The sequence below is a fragment of the Sphaerodactylus townsendi genome, linkage group LG11 (assembly GCF_021028975.2).
Source record: "Sphaerodactylus townsendi isolate TG3544 linkage group LG11, MPM_Stown_v2.3, whole genome shotgun sequence".
Classification (NCBI taxonomy): domain Eukaryota; kingdom Metazoa; phylum Chordata; class Lepidosauria; order Squamata; family Sphaerodactylidae; genus Sphaerodactylus; species Sphaerodactylus townsendi.
The window spans coordinates 15477481-15495746 of NC_059435.1; the positions used below are offsets into that span (position 1 = coordinate 15477481).

General features: G+C 46.9%; 1 protein-coding gene across 1 annotated transcript in view; it reads left to right on the plus strand.

Moving 5' to 3' along the window:
- Positions 1-18266, plus strand: part of CNTNAP2 (contactin associated protein 2) — a 1428778-nt gene that overhangs the window by 475455 nt on the left and 935057 nt on the right. The window contains exon 2 of the mRNA XM_048510449.1: positions 17895-18005. Coding sequence (XP_048366406.1) covers positions 17895-18005 — 111 coding nt within the window. The remainder of the gene's footprint in view (positions 1-17894; positions 18006-18266) is intronic.

Sequence of the window (18266 nt, forward strand, 5' to 3'; positions counted from 1 at the left end):
GTAGAAAATGTTGACAGAGAGAATTTTTTCTCCCTTTCTCACAATACTAGAACCAGGGGGCATACATTGAAAATGCTGGGGGGAAGAATTAGAACTAATAAAAGGAAACACTTCTTCTCGCAACGTGTGATTGGTGTTTGGAATATGCTGCCACAGGAGGTGGTGATGGCCACTAACCTGGATAGCTTTAAAAGGGGCTTGGACAGATTTATGGAGGAGAAGTCGATTTATGGCTACCAATCTTGATCCTCTTTGATCTGAGATTTCAAATGCCTTAACAGACCAGGTGATCGGGAGCAACAGCCACAGAAGGCCATTGCGTTCACATCCTACATGTGAGCTCCCAAAGGCATGTGGTGGGCCACTGCGAGTAGCAGAGAGCTGGACTAGATGGACTTTGGTCTGATCCAGCTGGCTTGTTCTTATGTTCTTATGTTCTTATGTTCTTATGTTCTTATGAATGAATGAATGAATGAATGAATGAATGAATGAATGATAATGTTTTCATGATTTCTATGCCCCACATCATCATGATATATCTCTTTTCAAAGCAGCTCCATTAGGTTGCATTCATCCATTAATGTCATTCCTTTCTTTTCACCTATATATATAAGTTGTATTTAAGATGCAGAGAAACCTTAGTCAATTTCATTTCAAACTCCTATTCTTGCGGCTGCACGGTCCTCCCCAGTACCAAATGGACCAGAACTTTCCACTCAAAGGAATCCTGGGTCAATTTCCTTTAGTTCCTAGTCTCATAACTAGGCTCCCATGCACTGAATGCTCTCCCAATGAACTGAACATGAGATTGACCAAGCTTTTCAGAGGGACTCTGGCAGGGTGGCAAATTGGATTCAACTTCCCCCACCCAGCCCATCTGCCAACATAACAAAGGGAAGCCACTAATTTGCAAGCTGAGATTTCATCCTGTCAGGTGTGCAGTTAATAGATGAGGAAGTGAAGCCGTTGCGGAAGTATATTTGCAACACAGATTGGACAAACATTGAGCCAGCCAATATGCAAACAAGCATTTGCAATCTGGAACTAATCCAGATAGAGCCAGCCAGGCAGAGTTAGAATGGAAAGGCAGGCTTTGCAGCTTCCCGCACCCCTAGTAGAACTGAAACACCTCTTTGTAAACTGATTTTAACTTATGAAAGACCGGGGATGGAGTGAGAAAAAGGCAAAATGAAAATGTCCATTGCCAGAATATTTTTGATTTAGTTTTGAATAGTCAATGTTTTTGCCAATGGTCCACGTGAAATTTATGTACAAACCACAATCCCAAAACAGGTTTAGTTGAGCATTCCTGATTGCAAGTCCCCTTGATTGCCTCTTAGGGGAGAAATGCAATAAACCAATAGAATAATAAATTATGCAGCCCCAGATACACTTTGATTCTGGTCATTTCTCAATAATATTGAATCTGAACCAACAGCTCCAGGGTGAAAGCAGGGCCGTCTAGCAGGATTCATTTAATCCTGCTAAGGGCTCCCAATCCTTCCTTTTAAAACACATTGAAGTCCTTTAACGTGCCTTCTCACCTTTGAGAAAATATCTGCTTGTGCGCTGCATTTAAAAATCCCCTATGAAGATCAGCTGTGACAACTTTTAATTGTCCAACTATCCTCTTGGTTCTACGAGCAAGGGGTAATGTCTCTCCAGAGTGTGTGTCTGTATACATTCCCTCAATTGTTTCCACTTAAGAGAGCTTCTGATTAAACATACATTCTTAGTGGCTTAGATTAGACAACCACTCCTAAGATTACTACCAATTTTCAGTGGCAGGGACTACTTATCAGACAATAAAGCCATAACCTTTTAAATTCAAAAGACGGCGCTTCTTGTCATTTGGAGCAGAACACAGAGCAAATGAATATATCGATCTGCAATTCCACTTATATTACCAAGAGCAAATCTGCCTTTAGTGCAGGAATAGCGAGAGGGTTTTCTCTTCATACCATACAACAGAAATGTTTCTAGCCATTGCAGAAAGCTGCTTAATAATGCTATAGGTCACTTGCTGGGAGAGATGATTTTTAATTTCATATCCCTAATGTGTGATCTGAAAATCCTCATTTCGAAGAAGAAGAAGAAGAGGAGGAGAGGAGGAATTTGGATTTCTATCCCCCCTTTCTCTCCTGCAGGAGACTCAAAGGGGCTTTCAATCTCCTTGCCCTTCCCCCCTCACAACAAACACCCTGTGAGGTAGGTGGGGCTGAGAGAACTCCGAAAAGCTGTGACTAGCCCAAGGTCACCCAGCTGGCGTGTGTGGGAGTGCACAGGCTAATCTAGTGTGACCATTAGTCCCGTTTTCGGCGGGACGTTCACGCTTTTTAACAATTAGTCCCTCGTCCCGAGGGGTTTTAGAAAAGTCCCGATTTTTGGAGGCTGCAGCAACCATTTGTTGTTACATTTTCTTCAGTTCGGGGAACCGGTTGTTAAAGATTAACTTCAACTCCTTTGATGACTCTCCCTTAGTTCTGCAAACTGCCAGTTAATGATTAACTTCAACTTCAACTGACCCAGCATGTCTGTTAATGATTAATCCCCCTCCCCCTCCATGGGAGTTAGTGTTGACAGGCTGTTTTAAAAAGTATCCAAGGAAGTAGCCGCAGGAAGAGCGCCCACCTCGCAACCAGCGGGGCGGGCAGGAGGCTTGGCCCGCGGCGCGGCCTAGCCGGCCGCGGGTGAGGGATGCGCCCACCCTGCTGCTTGCAGGGCGGGCGAAGACGGAACCGGCAGCTCGGCCTGGCCGGCCGCCTGGAAAACACCCGCCTCGCAACCAGCGAGGCGGGCAGGAGGCTGGGCCCGCGGCGCGGCCTGGCTGGCCGCGGGCGAGGGATGTGAGCGCCCTGCTGCTTGCAGGACAGGCGAAGATGGGTCCTGCGGCTCGGCCTGGCCAGGCGCCGGGAAAGCGCCCACCTCGCAACCAGCGAGGCGGGCAGGAGGCTGGGCCCGCGGCACGGCCAGGCCGGCCGCGGGTGAGGGATGCGCCCGCCCTGCTGCTTGCAGGGCGGACAAAGATGGGTCCCACGGCTCGGCCTGGCCGGCCGCCGGGAAACCACCTGCCAGGAAACCACCCACCTCGCAACCAGCGAGGCGGGCAGGAGGCTGGGCCCGCGGCACGGCCAGGCCGGCCGCGGGTGAGGGATGCGCCCGCCCTGCTGCTTGCAGGGCGGACAAAGATGGGTCCCGCGGCTCGGCCTGGCCGGCCACCGGGAAACCACCTGCCAGGAAACCACCCGCCTCGCAACCAGCAAGGCAGGCAGGAGGCTGGGCCCGCGGCACGGCCTTGCCGGCCGCGGGTAAGTGATGCGCCCGCCCTGCTGCTTGCAGGGCGGACAAAGATGGGTCCCACGGCTCGGCCTGGCCGGCCGCCGGGAAACCACCTGCCAGGAAACCACCCACCTCGCAACCAGCAAGGCGGGCAGGAGGCTGGGCCCGCGGCACGGCCTGGCCGGCCGTGGGTAAGTGATGCGCCCGCCCTGCTGCTTGCAGGGCGGACAAAGATGGGTCCCGCGGCTCGGCCTGGCCGGCCGCCGGGAAACCACCTGCCAGGAAACCACCCGCCTCGCAACCAGCGAGGCGGGCAGCAGGCAAAGCCCACGGCCTGGCCTGGCCGGCCGTGGGCGAGGGATGTGCCCGGGCGGACGAAGATGGGTTCGGCGGTTCGGCCTGGCCAGCCGCCGGGAAAGCGCCCGCCTCGCAACCAGCGAGGCGGGCAGGAGGCTGGGCCCGCGGCACGGCCAGGCCGGCCGCGGGCAAGGGATGCGCCCGCCCTGCTGCTTGCAGGGCGGACGAAGATGGGTGCGGCGGCTCGGCCTGGCCGGCCGCCGGGAAAGCGCCCGCCTCGCAACCAGCAAGGCGGGCAGGAGGCTGGGCCCGCGGCACGGCCAGGCCGGCTGCGGGCAAGGGATGCGCCCGCCCTGCTGCTTGCAGGGCAGACGAAGATGGGTCCGGCGGCTCGGCCTGGCCGGGCGCCGGGAAAGCGCCCGCCTCGCAACCAGCGAGGCGGGCAGGAGGCTGGGCCCGCGGCACGGCCAGGCCGGCCGCGGGCAAGGGATGCGCCCGCCCTGCTGCTTGCAGGGCGGACGAAGATGGGTCCGGCGGCTCGGCCTGGCCGGCCACCGTGAAAGCGCCCGCCTCGCAATCAGCGAGGCGGGCAGGAGGCAAAGCCGGCCGCCGGGAAAGTGGCACTAAAAAGCATAGGATCCATATTTGGGGGGGGTGGGTGGTAGTCTGTGCATATGAACATAATGTGTGATGTGAAGGTGAATTTGGGGTTACCCAGTGCAAAAATCCTGAGAGTCCATGAGGATCTGACTTTGAACCTACCATGGTGCCATAGAGCATGGCATGCAGGATTATTACGTTCAGACATGTGTCTAGGGTATGAGCTGTGATGGTCTGGTGATTTTGGGGTGACCAAGTGGAAGAATTATGAGGATCCATGTTTTTCAAGTAGGTTTTTGCACCACTACGGCACCATGAAGCGTGGACTGTGTGATTGTTGTGTTTATACATGTGGCTAATGACTGGAGTTGTGATGTTCTGGTGATTTTGGGATGATTTAGTGCAAAAATCATGAGGATTCATGTTTTTCAAGCAGGTTTTTGTGCCACTGCAGCACCACAGAGCATGGGATGCGTGATTGTTTTGGTGCTTCCTGCAGAATAAGACATGTTCTATAATTTTATGGTGATTTCATTTCATTCCAGTGTAAAAATCATATGAATTCATGATGATCTGTTTAAAATCATCTGCATCTGGTTTTTACCCAGATTTGTGAGTTTGGGCATGTTTTATAATGTGATGGCCACTTTGAGATGACCTGGTGCAAAAAAACTTTTTTTGTCATGGTGGAGGAGGGCGGTTGGCGGGGGCGGGCCACTTATATTTTGCCCCAGGCTCAATTTTCCCCAGCTACGCCTCTGGCAGTGTGGCAGCCTCCTGCGCTGCGGCACTGCCTTCTGGGGCACTCCCCTGTTTCCCGCCCTGTGCTCTTTCGCCAACCCCCCCCCCGTCAATGGCGTCCCACTTTACCAATGTTAAAATCTGGTCACCTTAGGCTAATCTGAATTCCCCAGATAAGCCTCCACAGCTCAAGCAGCAGAGCAGGGAATCACACCTGGTTCCTCCAGATTAGAATGCATCTGCTCTTAACCACTGCCACTGCTGCTATATCTCATTTCCAATAAGAATTCAGTATGTGATTCATCACTTTTCTCTTGTGTTAACGGAATCTTGTTTCTTTATTTCTCCCACCATTTTGTATTACTTGCGCTGAATTTTTCCCCGTACAACAAATGCATTTTGTCTGTGTTAGGAGTAAATAAATTAGCATTATTCATTTTATATGTACATTTTATATGTACAAATAATTATATGCATTATATTTCTAGATGCTGTAGAAATTGCATAGAAAAACATGCAATAGGTTTACACCACATAATCAGCTCTATGGAACTTGCAGTGAGAAACAGTGTGCAGAAATGGTTGATAAAAAAATTGAATGTGTATGTGTGTGTGGGGGAGTTCAGTTCATCCCGCATTGTTGTGTCTTCCTGCTATTCCACCTGTGTGGCGGGGGGGGGGGGGGGGGTCAGAATGGCCATAAAATGGGAAGGGGAGAGTGTCATAATGTAAGGAGCGCACGGCTGGACATGACTAATGGTCCATCTCCTCCAGCTTCACATTTTACCAACCAGTTACCATGGAGGGCTTGAGAGCGAGGCATACACTTATGACCTCCTAGTCCTATCCCTGAAGGAGCTTGACTAGTAGCTACTTCCACTTATGCACAAAATCTATCCAAGCTTCCATTTAAAGCTATCTAAGGTTGTGACCATCACTGTATCTTTTGGCCGTGCATGAATTCTGCATTTTAATCACTTGTTGAGTAAAGAAATACTTCCTTTTGTCCAACCCGAACTGATTGCTCATCAACTTCATTGGGTACCCACAAGTTTATTAGTTTGGGAAAGGGAGAAAAACTCCTCTATTATGTGCCCCCTTAGTTATTTTCTTTTCTAACCCCAAAAGACCCAGACTTTTATTGTTTATTGACTTGTTTTATTTTATTAAACTACCCTGCCCAGTGGTGGGTTCCGAAAATTTTAATAACAGGTTCCGATGGTGGTGGGATTCAAACAGTGGGGCTGCCGCACACACGCACCTCCAGTCCCTATTGGGCAGGGAGGTTGCTTTAGGAACCCCTTCTCGGCACTCAGAAAAAATTAGTAACCACTTCTAGAGAAGTGGTGAGAACTGGTTGGATCCCACCTCTGACCCTGCCCATTCCCGACTATGGTTGGGCTCAGGGCAGTTAACAGACACATAAAATGTTACATATTAAAATATTAATAATAATAGAACTACCACTACTGTTGCACTCTGGCTATAACTAATATTTCAAATATGTATATCTACATACATGAGTTTACATCATTGTTCATATTTTTTATATATTTCATTGGTTGTAAATACAATCATTTCTTGTCGACTACATCCAACCGGTAAGTTCAACTTATTTTTTTAACAATTATAACAAATAAACCGTATTAATTCAGGTAAGTATTTAGTTCATATTTGGGTGCTGTGTGGTTTCCGGGCTGTATGGCCGTGTTCTAGCAGCATTCTCTCCTGACGTTTCGCCTGCATCTGTGGCTGGCATCTTCAGAGGAAACGTCAGGAGAGAATGCTGCTAGAACACGGCCATACAGCCCCGAAACCACACAGCACCCAAGTGATTCCGGCCGTGAAAGCCTTCGACAATATATTTAGTTCATACTCTCCCATCAATTCAGCATCCTTAAGGTAAGTCTGTATGTATTCAATGATAAGTCCAAAATTGTGCACAGACAGAAGTGAAATGAAAAAAAAAATATGAACAATGATGTCAACTCATGTATAAAGATATACATATTTGAAATATTAGTTATAGCCAGAGTGCAACAGTAGTGGTAGTTCTATTATTATTAATATTGACATATAAAAATATAACAACTCTATACTAAAGCTAACAATAATAATAAAACCTAAAGCATATCCATAGCCTTTTCCTCATTAGAAAAGTACTTCAACCCCTGGTTGCTCACTTCTGTATTGGTCTGACTTTATACCCACTTTGATCTACAAAGCAGCATTTTCCCACAGAGCCTTCCTGCCTGCCTCTCTACAGAGTTTATACCCAAGGATAAGAATATCCCGTTGATTTCCCCCATGTCATCATGTTTTTCAAAAACCCACTATATCTAAAATAGTCATTTAGCACCAAGAATTCCCCCTCCTCTGTAGTGAAAGGACACTGCTGAGCGCCATGGACTCTGCGCCGAAGATCATGACATCCCAAACTAATCTATATAACTTTATTTTAATACTGTTATTTCTTTTTTTCCCATTTTTTGTTATTTTTCAACACGGAGCAACAGGGTTTACTATAGTTTGTGTATCGATTTTTTTTTAATAAAAGAAGATATAAAATGTATTTCTAAAGTCACCCCAGTTCTAGCCATGTGGTCCTATCTTTTAATGTGTTCCTTCTCTTTGGCCTCCGCTTGGAATAGGCAAAAGCCGCTGTTTCCTTTTATCTGCTTTCGGCTGCCACGACTGTGGCAGGAGCCAGAATTCTTTAGAGCAATAGCGCTTTATCTCTATTGACACCAGACAATTTGGGGCAGAATATGAGGCATTCCTGAGGATCAATGCTTTAATCTCCCGATTACAGCTGGGCCTCCAGACCTATTTACAGCACGGACGCGGCCATGGTCGGGCTCATTTGCCCATGAAGCTGAATGCAGACCTGCCTCAATAGCAATCTCTCGTCCTGATCGTGGGACGAGAATGTCAATCACGTTTGAAAAGTCAGCCTTTTTGTGTGTATGTGTGTGTGTGTGCAAAAAAAAATGGAATTCATAAAAGGACAGTATAAGTCTGGGAGCTTGGTTAGGAACAGCAGATAAAAAGCAAAGACTCGAGGAGAGTCTATGAATAAAAAGCAAACAGACGCTGCATGTCTTATTTTCTCTGGGTCACACAAAGTGAGAGAACGAAGGCAGTCGGTTACATGCCCTGTTTGCATAGCAGTGAAAATCCGGTTTGGCTGAATTCTTCTACTTCTTCTTCTCTACGCATTTGGGGTGTAAGTTTTTGAGAGTCCAAAGTCCCTTTGTCAGATACCACAGCCTCCGATGAAGGGAGCATCGACTCTCAAAAGCTTATACCACCGTGGCATAACAAAGCAGGGTGCAGTAGGGCTAAACCACAGGTGTCACACTCGCGGCCCTCCAGATGTTCATGAACTACAATTCCCATCAGCCCTTGCCAGTATAGCCAATGCTCATGTTGGGAGGGACTGATGGGAATTGTAGTTCATGAACATCTGGAGGGCCGCGAGTGTGACACCCCTGGGCTAAACCCTGAGTGCGACTTCCCACAGTCACGTGGGAGGTGCATTGCAGGAACTCCCCATGGAGTTCAGAACAGGGACACAGTTGAATGCCAACCATCAGGCCTCACCTGCCCCCAAACTCCATGTGGAGCGAGGGGGCAGGGCGCAGTTGTGAGGGGGGCAGTACCCAGGGTGAGCCCCACGTGCCGTTTTACACAGCTACACCTCTGTATACCCAGAAAAATCTTCATCAGTCTCTAGTGGCCTCAAATCTAGCTGTTCGTATAGTGTAGCAAGTCTTACTGGGGTGACACTTGAAATTAGCTATTAGAATAGATCCTACTTTAGGCCAGAATAAGTTCCTCTATCTTAAAGGAGCAGCAGTTCCTCTATCTTAAAGGAGCCTTCCTCTATCTTAAAGGAGCAGCAGTGGCGTAGTGGTTAAGAGCAGGTGCATTCTAATCTGGAGGAACCGGGTTTGATTCCCAGCTCTGCCGCTTGAGCTGTGGAGGCTTATCTGGGGGATTCAGATTAGCCTGTGCACTCCCACACACGCCAGCTGGGTGACCTTGGGCTAGTCACAGTTCTTCGGAGCTCTCTCAGCCCCACCCACCTCACAGGGTGTTTGTTGTGAGGGGGGAAGGGCAAGGAGATTGTAAGCCCCTTTGAGTCTCCTGCAGGAGAGAAAGAGGGGATATAAATTCTTCTTCTTCTTCTTCTTCTTCTTCTTCTTCTTCTTCTTCTTCTTCTTCTTCTTCTTCTTCTTCTTCTTCTTCTTCTTCTTCTTCTTCTTCTTCTTCGTCTTCTTCTTCTTCTTCTTCTTCTTCTTCTTCCCACTTCAATATTTCTTACTTAGGCAGAAGTTTCTTTAGGCCGGAGGAAGGCTTCAGACTTTCCTGAACGACATATTAGTATTATCTATGCTGCAAAAAAATATGCCTACACGTTCCAGCTGCCTGCATGAAATTACCTAAGGTGCCCAGCAGAAGAAAGCCTTTGTTGGCCTGAGGTTTTAACAAGAGGCGCTTAATTCACTGTTCGTGCTGTGGAAAACACCTCTCGTCTTCCACCTGCATTGGGCAACGGCAGCTGCATGTAAGATGCTGGTGCCAGAGCTTATTAGGACAAAGTGGAGTATGCTGGAAGACTGCTGTAGCTTCATAATGTTAACATTTAAATGGTCCCAGGTTGTCTTTGAAGTTAACACCTTACTGAGATAAATGGGATGAAGTACCATTGATGCCGTTGCTGCGGCTGTCATGCTTGCCGGATAGAGTGTTCTATAATTGATTAACAGGATACAGTACATTGACTTATATAAGAAGGGCTCCTGTATCTGTGTAACAGAAAGGCTTCCAGAATTGTGCTTGTAAGTAAGTGAAAGACTGAATTTCTTTGTTGCAGAAAATCAGTAAAACCTGCCAGAAGAATCTATGTTTCTTGGAATCTTTCCCTTGTGGCGTTTATAACATCTCTGGCTTTCGACTGAGGCTAAATGGGAAAGGAGAGAGCAGCTCAAACGAGGTTATCGATGTTGTCAGGGGCCGTCCTTTTTTTATTTTGAATTTTGTGGGATTTATTTTGAGCAGCCTGCTCAATTTCAGTATCTCCCGCTTCCTGAGTCTCATGCAGAGCAGAATTTGCACAGAAAGAGCTTGTTAAAAACTAAATAGAAGGTGTGATATTCATTAATATGGAAATGAGTGGGCTTTTTCCCTTTAGCCTACCTCTCCAAAAATAGAATTCAGAATGAATGTCAGTATAAGACATATATTAATAAAGTGCATTTCATAAGTCTGAAAGAAATGGTAAGGGCAACTCTACTCCAATGCAGTGAGGAAACTATATCTTTAAGCCAGTACATGCCGGCATGTTGCTGGGTTCTGCCTGGAATCCTACCACTTGACTCAGACAGATGTAAAGTTCCCCTCTGTGGCTGGCAAAGGAAGTCTCCTTAAGGTAGAGCACAGCTTCAAACTTGTCTAAGTCTGGGAACAGTCAATGAAAAGATCTCACCTGGGGTCTGGCTCCCCATTGTCTAGGAAACTCCTATATTAAGGGATGACTGCAACTTTTTTACATGCAGCATTGGCCAGGTATTTGAGCATGCTAAAATGTAAGTCAAGCCCTGATTGATGAGACTGAACATTCACACAGCAGTAGACTGTTTCTCTCAGTGACCAACTCAGCCCCTCTGGAAAGTTCTGCACTGAGGACAAAGCATTCTCTTGTTATTGCTCCTTAACTGCTGCCACTTAAAGATGCACTGCCACTGAACATGCATTTTGCCACAATAGCCACAAAGGGCCCGCCTTCCAAAGATTTAGCACGTTCTACATTTGGAAACATTTCAGGAAGTGACCGTCTCTAAGTCTTATAGTAGAGTATTCCATTAGTCAGTCATGCAACACAAGATGGGGCTAGCTTCAAATGGTACCAAGGGGACACAGAGTTTGCAATGGCAGAGCTTCATGCCATGCAGGGGCAAAGCGAGGGGGAACTGTGCCCCTGCTGTGGCACTCCCTGCCCCCGCCCCAGAATACCCAGAACACCATGCCCCCATGGCCCGGCCATGCCCTCACTGTTTGCCGGACGCGATGTTTTGTGCGCTGTTTTAAATGGTTTTAATGTGAAATGTAGAGCCCTAATTTTATTATATTGTATGTATTTATTGAATGTGCTCTTCTTGTCATTTTGGATTATATCAGTTGTTGTACACCGCCCAGAGCCCTCTGGGGGTGGGTGGTATAGAAGTCGAATGAATGAATGAATGAATGAATGAATGAATGAATGAATGAATAAATAAATAAATAAATAAATAAATAAACCATGCCCACCGCCCCATTGGCGCTACGCCACTGATATCACGTGCTGCCACATTGAGGGAGATTGTGATAATCAGACTTCTTAAGTACCACAGAAGATGAAAAACAGTCCCAGCAACCTCCATGCTGTCTTAGAATTGTAAAGTTAATGCACCTTCTGCTCCTGGCATCTCAGGTATGTGGCTGTCTCTGCAAGGATACCAACTACCACATGATAGTTTGATTTTGAATTTTTATAGTTCTGTACACTGTGGCTTTGAAACCTGCCTTTCCATTTGTATTTTCATACTAACACTAGTGGTACCTGGCCATGCGTTGCTGTGGCAAATTTCCTCCTCATCACAGTTCGCAACCCACACAGATGTCCATGCAGGTCCAATGATCCCCAGCATAGCCTTTGGGACTGGTCAAATAGAACCTCTCTTTCCCTTTTCAACAGCAGATTGGATTCACAATGTTGTATTATGACTTGTAGTTTGTTTAGTAGAATTCAGGGATGGCACTGACAGTTCAGACCTAATTTACCTTGGAGTACGCAATGGGAGAGCTTGGTGGCAGCAGCCATTATCTTACCACTCCTCAAAGGTCAGGGCAAGCCCAACATTACTTCAGAGATCTCAGATTAGAACTACCTGCCCAGCTCCCTTCTCCCCGCATGAGTTGGGTTGTCTGCCAACAGGGCTTCTTGTGAAGGGAGCCTTGCAGATCTGGCTGGCCAAATTTCTTGGAGTAGGAGTCCCTTTAGACAAGTATTCTGTTGTGAGTTAGCATCTGTCCAAGTGCTTGGTGGACTGAGGGTGAGAGGGCAGTTGTGAGAGTGTTCACTGTGTTGGACTGTCTGGGGTGATGGTGTGCAAACAGTGTAGGAGAATCGCTTTGCCTAATATTACCTAAAACCTAAATATTACCTAAAACCTAACGTGCACATGTGTGTTGTGAAATTGTCACGCACATCCAGCCATGTCATTGTGTGAAGAAGTGGTGGGTGACTGTGGCTGCACTGAGTTGTGCGGCTGGAGAAGGGAAACAGAGTCTGCCTTCCTGACCTCTGTGTCTCCGTCCACAAGGCCCGCAATTCCCAGTAATGTGTGAGGTAAATGGCACGGAAAGCAGGCCATGCAGCGCGTGGTGGGGAGAAAGCTCCTGTGCCCTAACTCACAGGGCCTCCTTCCAATTTGAAACTGGGAACATTTCCCTACTGGAAAAGTTAAGCACAAATACAGTAGAATACGGTGTGTCTGTGGACTGCTGTGGCTAGGCTTTTACTAAATACCATGCTGCAGAAAAAGCAATGTACTCTCTGATTATTTTCCATACAGGGGGAAAACCTGTTGCAGCATTCTTCTCTGTAATCATTGTAAGCACAGGCTGAAGAATGAATGTATTCGGCTAGTTTTTCTGGGGGGCACCCGCAAATATGTACAGTGGCTATGCATATGTGAACTGTTTTTTATGATTCTGCCAATGACGCTGCGCTCAAGGCAGTTAAAATCTCTAGTGGAAGGTGTTTTTTTTTTTCATTTGCAGTGTGGTCTGTTAGTTATCCTGGAGTAGAATATATAATTAGCAGTGCCATGATTGTATTACTTATACAATGGCATCAGTGGTCATGATGAGCACCGTCTGAAGAATGCCAGTCCGTACTGTAAGAGGTTTGTATTCCTAAGGCTTGGTGAGACACCAGAGTGGGGTGAATTATGCGTTCTGAGGTTATATTTCATTCAGGGAGAGGGACTGGAGGTGAGGGCAGAGGCTTCATGTGTAATAGTGATTGTTTTCTAGATAATAGGTTGAGAGTGGTCTGGTATTTCATTTCTGTCTGGCCAGTACCTCTAGAGAAACGCTGCGTGCCTGGGTCGCCTCAGCTTCTGTCATCCCTCCTCTCCCTCACTGACTCCTGGCCCTGACTCCTGGCCCTCTCCCTGAATGAAATATTACCTCAGAATGCATACCTCAGAACAGGCCCAGTGTCCACCAGATGGCGCTGTTTTATGGGGAAAGGATGGTGATGGTGCTGTTTTGGGGGGAAGGGACAGTGATGGCACTGTTTTGGGGAGAAAGGACAGTTTACCTGGCACAGGTGAGATATGTGAGGTGGTGAAAACATGCTCAGATGAGAGAGCAACGTTGTCTGAAAATTTCACAGCATTTGGTCGAGTACTTTCAGAGAGCAACAATAAGAAACAAATGGACACTTTGCTTTTTATTTATACAGGTTTGTACCCAATACATTGCACAGATAGACGGTAGCGTAGCACCATGGGGACGGGGTGTGTGCGACACCCCAGGCGTGCACTCCTGCAGGGGCATGGCAAGGGCATTCTGGGGTGGTCCAGGGTGTTCTGGGGGTGTTCCAGAGTGGGGGCGGATGAGGGCGTGGCCAGGGCACAGGGCGCACATGTGCTCCGGGCGCAGTTCCTCCTCACTCCACCCCTGCAAGTAGATCTTAATCCTCAGATTCCACTAAAAACACTCCAGAAAAATTAAACAACGAAGTGGAATTTGTAACATTTCTCTTTACTTTATTTCCTCCACTCAGTTGCCAGTTCCAGAAGCTGTCTACAAAACTCCTGGTAGTACTCAATTTCATTCAGTCATCTCTAACAAAGCTGGCAATAAGGACATTATTCTGTATTGGGTTAATATCTTTTTTTTTTCAAAATAGTTGGGCCATTCTACACACACACACACACGCTTCAAAATATTTTTTTTAAAGATTTATAGTAAAGGAAAAAAGTACCAAATAAAGGCAGATAAAATCCTTGTAGGAAAAAATTCTGTTTATATATTGAACGGACAAGCAGATTATTGACCAAGTGATCGTGGAAGCAGATAACCAGAATAAGTTCCATAGAAACAATCTGTCAGAAGCCATATTCTCAGTACAACTTTCCCTTGGGGTATGATCAATCTCTTGAGCAATTCTAGTGAGGAAAAGATGAAGTGGGAGCCTAATCTTCTTGAATACCATTTTTAGGGAAATGGAGCCTAGAACATAGCTATAGGTGTCGGACCACGGCTGCGACAGCAATCCTAATTTTTTTGCTTACCATCCTAAGCCTGTTAGCTTTTGTCTCACCTCCATTTTTCATCTTTGGCTGTCAGACTTTGACATGTGAATGGAACTTTCAGCTACTTTCTGTTGACTTCCTGCCTGCCTATGCTCTAAGAATTGATTGATTGATTGATCGATTGATTGGATTTGTATCCGGCCCTATCCCCACAGGGCTCAGGGCAGGTCGCAATATGAAAACACTTACGGTATACAATTGCTAAAATCAGTACCATAAAAACAAATCCAATATTAACCATAAAACAATCCAATAAAAACACTGAAGCCACATTTCAATGCAAATGGTCAATAGATGACAAGACCAGTGGCAAGGGAATAGATAATAAATAACCATCACCATCACCTACCTCCCCTCCCCTCCTTCCTGGAGGCCAAAAGGAGATGGTCTAACTATCGCTTGGTCTGGCTGGCTAGATGTAAAAGGCCTGGTAAAATAGCCATGTCTTGCAGGCCCTATGGAACTGCAATAGCTCCTACACGGCTCTGACATCACTCAGTAGCTTGCTCCACCAGGCCGGAGCCAGGGCCGTAAATGACGACTGATCTTCAGATGGCAAATGTCAGTCCCACTGGAGAAAGGTCCCTCCCTTCCCTAAACTCTGTCCTCTCCAGCTTCTCCAGGAACCCACAAATCTCCAGGAATTACCCAACCTGGGATTGGCAACCCTAATGATAAAGGTTGAGCTGGGGACCATCTATATGCAAAGCAGATCTTCAGCACTGAGTCACCCAACCCTCAGTCAATCTTGACCCAACAAGTAAAGCTCTTTCCTGCTCTGAATTTGTCCCCTGGTCTTGCTTATGGGGCCCATATCTCTGGTACCAAAATCTGGCAACTCACTGAAAATGTCCTACTAAAAGGTTCCGTGTTTTGATGGACTATAGCATTAAATTCTGAACTTGTAGGGTTCCGTGAATCATTATCTTTTAACTGTACTCCAAAGATATCTCTTCAACCGGTGGAGCTGTACCCACGAGGGAATTTCTTTGCCTGTGTGAATTGAGGATTATTTTCGTGTACGACAGAGCCTACACTACAGTGCATATATTAAAAAGATTAAACAAAACATACTGGAACAGTTAGTTCTTCCTTTGTTGATAAGGAAATGCCTTAAGGGAAGAGGAATAATGAATGCGGGGGGTGGGAGAAGAAAAATCTATCCTAAAAGATTACATGGTAATTGCAAGCAGTTGAGAAGCAGAAGTAAGTGTAAGAATTTTAAAGATTTTTTTTTCTTAAGAGTTTTGCACAGAGTACAGTCTTAATTCCAGATATTCTCCTTCGTCCAACAAGTGAAGGATTTTTAAAAAACTTTTCTTTCTCTTTCCACTTTCTCCAATAACACTGACTTAATCTTTTCTCTACTGAGTCCAATGGAAATAAAGCGCTTAAAAGGATTATGGAGATTACAGGAAAGGCAAATTATGCCTCTGAAATGTCAGTACTGCAGTGATTAATGGAGTGCAAATGTGTTATTTCCCTGGTTTAATGGACAAGTCATTGCCATTTTGATTACTCTGATAACCATGTATACCTCAGGGTTATTCAGATGTTTGATTTTGGTGCTCCAGCCACAGGTAACAGGAGCATGCGCTAACTGCTATCCTCCTAGTACATGTGGTCGCATTTGTTTGAAAAGGAAAGATGCATGTACTATCCTTGGTGGATTCTGCACAGCATAGCCAGATTCTGCACATAGATTCTGCACAGCCAGACTACTTACAGGAACAGCTAGTTGGGACCGGATTACTCCGGTCCTATACCATCTACACTGGCTGCCCATCAAGTTCCAGGCCATCTTCAAAGTGCTGGTCTTGACCTTTAAGGCCATTAGCGGCATTGGGCCTACATATCTGAGGGATCGCATCTCCCCGTACTGCCCTACTAGGGCCCTCCGCTCTACGGAGGAGCGGTTGCTGGAAATCCCTGGCCCAAAAAAGATCCCGCTGGCCTCAACAAGGGCCAGGGCTTTTACTGCCCTGGCCCCTACCTGGTGGAACAGGCTCCCTAAGGAGACCAGGGCCCTGCGGGACCTTCAGAGTTTCCGCAGGGCCTGTAAAATGGACCTGTTCCGCCAGGCTTTTGGCCAGCCGGGATGACCATCTGACCCCCATACCATCTTGGTCTCCGATGGGTGGGAATGGGGTTGGGATAAGTCGCCATCTGTAAATTTTAAATTGTTTAAATTCTATTAATTTAAAATTGTTATAGATTGTTTTATATTTGTATTATGATGTTGATGTACACCGCCCTGAGCCCTTCGGGGGAGGGCGGTTTAAAAATAAATAGATAGATAGATAGATAGATAGATAGATAGATAGATAGATAGATAGATAGATAGATAGATAGATAGATAGATAGATAGATAGATAGATAGATAGATAGATAGATAGATAGATAGATAGATAGATAGATAGATAGATAGATAGATAGATAGATAGATTGTCTTTAGGACATTATAAAAAGATCTGTTTGGGCATTTTGTGTTCCCAAAGTGAGAGCACAAGGGTTGCCAGTCAAAATGGATCTTTTTTTATCGCCTACTGCACAGAGCTTTGTCCGTTTCACAGTTGCGCCCACCAGAGGTGTATTGGGGAAAAACAGCCCCCGGGGGCAGCACCCAGTCAAGAGTCCTGCACCTCTCCCACACTCCCCCAACATGGTGGTTCTGGCAGGGAGTTCAGGTGGGTGCTATGGGGGCAGTCCGGCTCCTGCCCTCCCTGTCAACAGGGAGGCTGGGGAGGGCAGGAGCCCAGAGCACCCCCTTTGCAGGGGGGAGAGGCTTCCTGGCCACGCAGGTGGGCCTGAGGAGAGGTCATGCGGCTGCACGGTTTGGCCTGGCCTTGCATGCTGGCGAGAGGTGCCCTGGCGCAGGGGGAGCCGCTAAGCACTGGCCAGGTCACCTCATCATGGGAGATGCTGGGTGCGAGGACCCAGCCGGCATCTGGTGCCCCCATGTGACCAAAAGGCGTGCGCCCAGGGATCGGGGAGTTCAAGATGGCATCATGCTGTGAGGCTCCATAAATATCTGTCCTTGTTCTTTTTTTTTTAAGCCTTTGGTTGTGCAGAAAGGGCCTGTATTCTGCAAAACTGTATGGATCCTGGAAGCTTCTCCTGGGACTCTGCAATGATAACAACAATAATGGCAGACAAGGGTCCCCAAAAGTGGATTGCCACTGTCAATCTCCTTTAGTAGACAGATGCAGGAGATCATTGGCTGTGTCCTGTGGGATCCTCTTGTTTCAAGTACAATCAGCAGTGAAGTGCAACAGGCTTGGGAATGCCTCACAGCAATGGTGGGGCAATAGCTCCTGCCCTGCAGTTGGGTTTCATGGCAGACCATTTGATAACCAACAGGTTTCCCTAAGGCAGAAAGTGTGAAAACCTTTCTAAGGAATGCAGGATTTCGTTTTGTTATTACCACCAACGTGATAGGGATTCCAGCACTGGATATTAACGTTAATGTGATGATAGTTCAGGCACAATAAAGAATGGCTTCATTTTTTTTAAAAAAAATGAAGGTGGCATGAGTAAGGCAATGTATAACGCTGTTTTCCAAGGTGACTTAAGGCTCTAAAAGTATTATTGTTCTTTGTCTTTCAGAAAAATGTGACGAACCATTAGTCTCCAGCCTAGCCCACTCTTCCTTCAGCAGTTCGTCCTCGCTGTCAAACAGCTATGCAGCTGGGTATGCAAAGCTAAACAAGAGAGGAGGTAAGAAACTCTTTGTTTTATGTGTGTGAGTTCTTACATACCCATCTGTGTGTGTGTGCGCACGCGTGAGAGAGAGAGAGAGAGAGAGAGAGAGAGAGAGAGAGGGTGGGTGGGTGGACAGGTTGACTACTAACATTTCTAGTCATTTGGTAGCAGTGGCGTAACGTCCATTTGACAGATTGGGCTACTGCCCAGGGCATCAGAACTTTGACTCACGTGGGGGGCATGTGAGCGATGGAGTCACGTGCTCTGAGTGTCTCA